The sequence below is a fragment of the Pan troglodytes genome, chromosome 15 (assembly GCF_028858775.2).
Source record: "Pan troglodytes isolate AG18354 chromosome 15, NHGRI_mPanTro3-v2.0_pri, whole genome shotgun sequence".
NCBI classification, from domain to species: Eukaryota; Metazoa; Chordata; class Mammalia; order Primates; family Hominidae; genus Pan; species Pan troglodytes.
The window spans coordinates 7,549,128-7,553,412 of NC_072413.2; the positions used below are offsets into that span (position 1 = coordinate 7,549,128).

Here is a 4,285-nt window from a genome sequence, read left to right on the forward strand (position 1 = left end):
CATGCTTGTGACATCATTTTGTTCCTATTGATTATTCATTAACTTTATTTTGTAATACTCAATTTTATGACTATACCACAGGTTTGAGGCCTTTGCTTGTTTTGTTTATAATCCACTCCACTATTGATAGACACAAAAGCAGTTTCTGATTTGAGGCTATCATGAATAAACCTGCTACGAACAAATCAGATATACACATTTTTCTGTAATAATATTTTCACTTTTCTTGAGTTTAAGTACATAAGAGTGGATTTTCTGGGTTATAAAATAAGTATACATTTGGCATTGTATGAAATAGGGAGACATTTTCCTAAGTGGTTGTGCCATCTTAAACTACAATGAAAATGTTTGAGAGAATCAGTTCCACTTTCTAACCAATACTTGATGCTGTCAGTTGTTTTAGTGTTATCCATTCTTATGGGATATAACTGCTGAGTAGCTGTCTGCCTTCCCAATAACACGGAAAATTGAGGGCCCAGAGGACAGTTTTATTTTCATATTTGACATCTTCTATTATTTTTTATAGAAGGGTGATTTGGGTAGTAAAATTGTCTTTCAATTTTCTAGGTTGTCTCTGAATCTTACTGGGGTTCCTTCTCCTAAACCACATTCAGAAATTTTCACGACCAACTTCTTTTTATCTTTGTCATACCAGGCCAATGAGGGACTGCATTCCTGAGACTTTTTAAGTACTTTTTGTGTGTATGATGGTCTAATAATCATAGCCTTAAAACTTTCTGGCTGGGCATGGTGGCTCATGGCTGTAATACCAGCACTTCGAGAGGCCAAGGCGGGTGGATCACCTGAGGTCAGGAGTTCGAGACGAGCCTGATCAACGTGGAGAAACCCCAACTCTACTAAAAATAAAAAATTAGCTGCGCATGGTGGCACATGCCTGTAATCCCAGCTACTTGGGAGGCAGGAGCTACTTGGGCTGAGGCAGGAGAATCGCTTGAACCCAGGAAGGGTTGTAGTTAGCCGAGATCACACCATTGCACTCCAGCCTGGGCAACAAGAGTGAAATTCCTTCTCAAAAAAACAAAAAAAGAAAGAAAGAAAGAATCTCAGACTTCTGGGAGACACTGAATTTGTGAATGTGCACAGCATGTGTACAGCATGTCACAATAACTTTTTTTTTTGAGACCAAGTCTCACTCTGCTGCCCAAGCTGGAGTGCAGTGGTCCATCTCAGCTCACTGCAAATTCTGTCTCCTGGATTCAAGCAATTCTCCTGTCTTGGCCTCCCGAGTAGCTGGGATTACAGGTGCTGCAACCATGCCTGGCTAATTTTTGTATTTTTAGTAGAGACAGAGTTTCACATATTGGCCAGGCTGGTCTCGAACTCTTCACCTCAGATGATCCACCTGCCTCAGCCAATGGGTGGAGTGTTAACTCAAAATGCGCACATTGAATACTGAGGAAAATGTATAGCCATCATCACCAGCAGCTGAGATGCCAGTTGAGATACCAGGAATACCCCAGCATGTAACTCCTCTTTTAATTCACACACACACACACACACACACACACACACACACACACACTCATGGTAACCAGTTCAGGATGCACACAGAAACAGTCACAGTCTTTTTTGGGAACACACTCCCCTGTGACACTTAGATCCTAATGCTGACTCCAATTCCCCCCTGGGACCTCCCCTCTCCTTGCAGAATGCTGGGCTTTCCCTTAGAAAACCCCATGTCATTTCCTTCAATGGAACATGAATCAGCTTCACCCACAGTGTCTGCAGGTCTCTGTCCATAGCAAACGTTTTTATTACCTTAAAATATAGATTTTTACCTTAACTAGCCAAGACCTAGGACCCTTTTTCCAGGCTCTTTTAGATGAAGTAATAAATGCAAATATTAGAGATGTGTATATGTGTATAAATATAAGGAGAAAAGATGTTGCCTAGTTGTACAAATTAGCTTTAATAAAACTCCTGATTTAAATTATTTAATTGTGAGAAGGGCGATTCTAACTCAACACACCAACGAAATAAAAGCCTTATCCCTCTGCTCCGCCAAAATATCCCATTTAGGGCCTGTGTGTGTGTGTACACACACGTGTGCACTCATCCCCACCTGACCGTATCAAATTATTATTTAAACTAGATATTTTTACTTCGTTGCATAGTAGTAATGGTTTCTGGAATGAAAAAATAAAAAACAGGAGAATAAAACTGTTTAAATGTATCTCCGGGTGAACGCTGTGGCAACTGCACGGACCCCGCCGATGGCGCCCAGTACCTGCGTCTCAGGAAGAGGTTCTGGCGGGTCCTCCGCCTGAGGCCGCGCCCCTGGTACCTGTCCCGCGTCCACGTGAACGCGGAGCGCAGCATTCACCATCCCCTCCCTGAAACAGCGGTCCCCGAAGTGCTCCACAGGCAGGGCCGAGCTGGGCAAGGGGGAGCCCAGCCCCTGCACGGGCCGCCCTGAGCGGCGGAGACGCAGGAAGAGCTCGCCGGCTCCACCAGCCCCTACCCCAGATGCGGGACCTCAGACCAGCGAGGACCTGGAGCCCCCGCCCCACGGTTGCCAGGAGGCGGACAGGGGCAGCTCCTGGGGGGCTACCGCCCCGAGGCCATTCCGCCAGAACTTGAGCGACCTGGGAAGGCGCAGTGCCCTGCCCTTGAAGAGGAACCTGTGTCCTGGAGGCAGCAGCCTGGGAGCTCCTCCTCCGAGGACACGGCAGAGGCGAGTGACTCTGGCGGCGCAGGGCTGGCTTTCCCGTCCACGGAGGAGAGCTGTGGGGCTGGGTGAGCTGGACCAGGAAGCACGGCTGGCTGCTCTCGGCCTCCGATGGGGAGTGGACAGCTTAGGGGGTTGCCGCCGTGCCAGCCGGCCTGCTGGCCACTCTGGGCTTCATCACAGCCTCACCTGCCTGCGCAGGCACCTAGCCCTGCAGGCTGGAGCTTCTGGCCATGCTGGTCAACTTCCCCAACGAGCCTCTGCTGCCTGGGAACAGCAAGGCCAGAGCTACACCGCCCTGCACTTGGCAGCCATGTACCTTGGAGATGGTGAAGCTGCTAGTGGGGACATAGGACGCCGATGTGGATATCAGGGACTACATTGGGAAAAGGGCCTCCCAGCATGTGAGTCAGAGCATCACAGAAGAGATTGAGACCCTGATGGGAGTCCTGGACAAGGACGATGGGGAGAGCACCGCCAGCAGCGGGGGTGGGTACTGGAAGATTTAAAAGCTGCCCCCTCCATCTCACCACCTACAAACTCTCACACGTCCTGGAAGATGGGTGGACCCTCTCCACCATCACCACTTGGCTGAAGGTGGTCCAGACGTGAAGCCAAGGATTCCAGGGCGCACAGCCTCGGGCAGGACTAATGGACTTAAAAAACACAGGCTCAACAAAATCCACTTCACAACCCAGATGGTTCACATCACACCCTCTTTCAGGGACCCAGAGCAACCACTGGAAGAGAAGGAGTAGGAACACTCTCTTAAAGGCCACTTATCCTATTCCTTCAAATTAAGACCAAAGTCCAATGTATTTAGGTAAAAAATAATTTCTTTTAGAAAATGCTAAGGTTTGTCTTCTGAAATTTAATAACAGAAACAAAAAAAGAACATTAGACGTCAGGAAGTGAGACCAGAAAAGACAAACTAAACTATCCTTACTAGGTTGGAATGGATGGGGTGGAGTTCCCATCAGGCTAGCATTCCGGGGAAAGTGTTTTTTTTTGTTTGTTTGTTTGTTTGTTTTTGTTGTTTTTTTTTTTTTTTGGCGGTGGGGGGAAGGAGTCTCGCTCTGTCACCCAGGCTGGAATGCAGTGGCGCCATCTCCGCTCACTGCAAGCTCCTCCCCTCGGGTTTATGCCATTCTCCAGCCCCAGCCTCCCAGTAGCTGGGACTACAGGCGTCCGACACCACACACGGCTAATTTTTTTGTATTTTTAGTAGAGACAGGGTGTCACCGTGTTCTCCAGGATGGTCTCTATTCCTGACCTCGTGATCCGCCCGCCTCGGCCTGCCAAAGTGCTGGGATTAGAGGCATGAGCCACTGCGCCTGGCCGGATTTCTTTTTAAGAGATTCATCATACTTTGACCTGTGCCCCATTTCCCTCCTCCACCTGTCTGACCTGGCGTTCCTATTTCCGGAGACCAGAAGTGGGGGGAAGAGAAGGGATGACTGTTTCTTTGCTTTCACCATTCCTGCATGCCATGCAAAGGAAGGAACATTGCGCTTTTAATTATCTGTTTTATTAAGTGGTTACTCTTTCAAGGACAAAAAAAATGCAAATTTGTACAAAACTGGTAGTATTTGTAAG

General features: G+C 47.9%; 1 protein-coding gene across 1 annotated transcript; it reads left to right on the top strand.

Annotated features, from left to right (window-relative positions):
* Positions 1-2,324: 2,324 nt before the first annotated feature.
* Positions 2,325-3,648, top strand: LOC129137030 (ankyrin repeat domain-containing protein SOWAHC-like; the record flags this gene model as incomplete). The annotated part of the gene is made up of 1 exon (XM_054666374.2): positions 2,325-3,648. A coding segment is annotated over one exon (798 nt), but the record flags the coding sequence as incomplete, so codon positions are not given.
* Between the last annotated feature and the right edge of the window lie 637 nt (positions 3,649-4,285).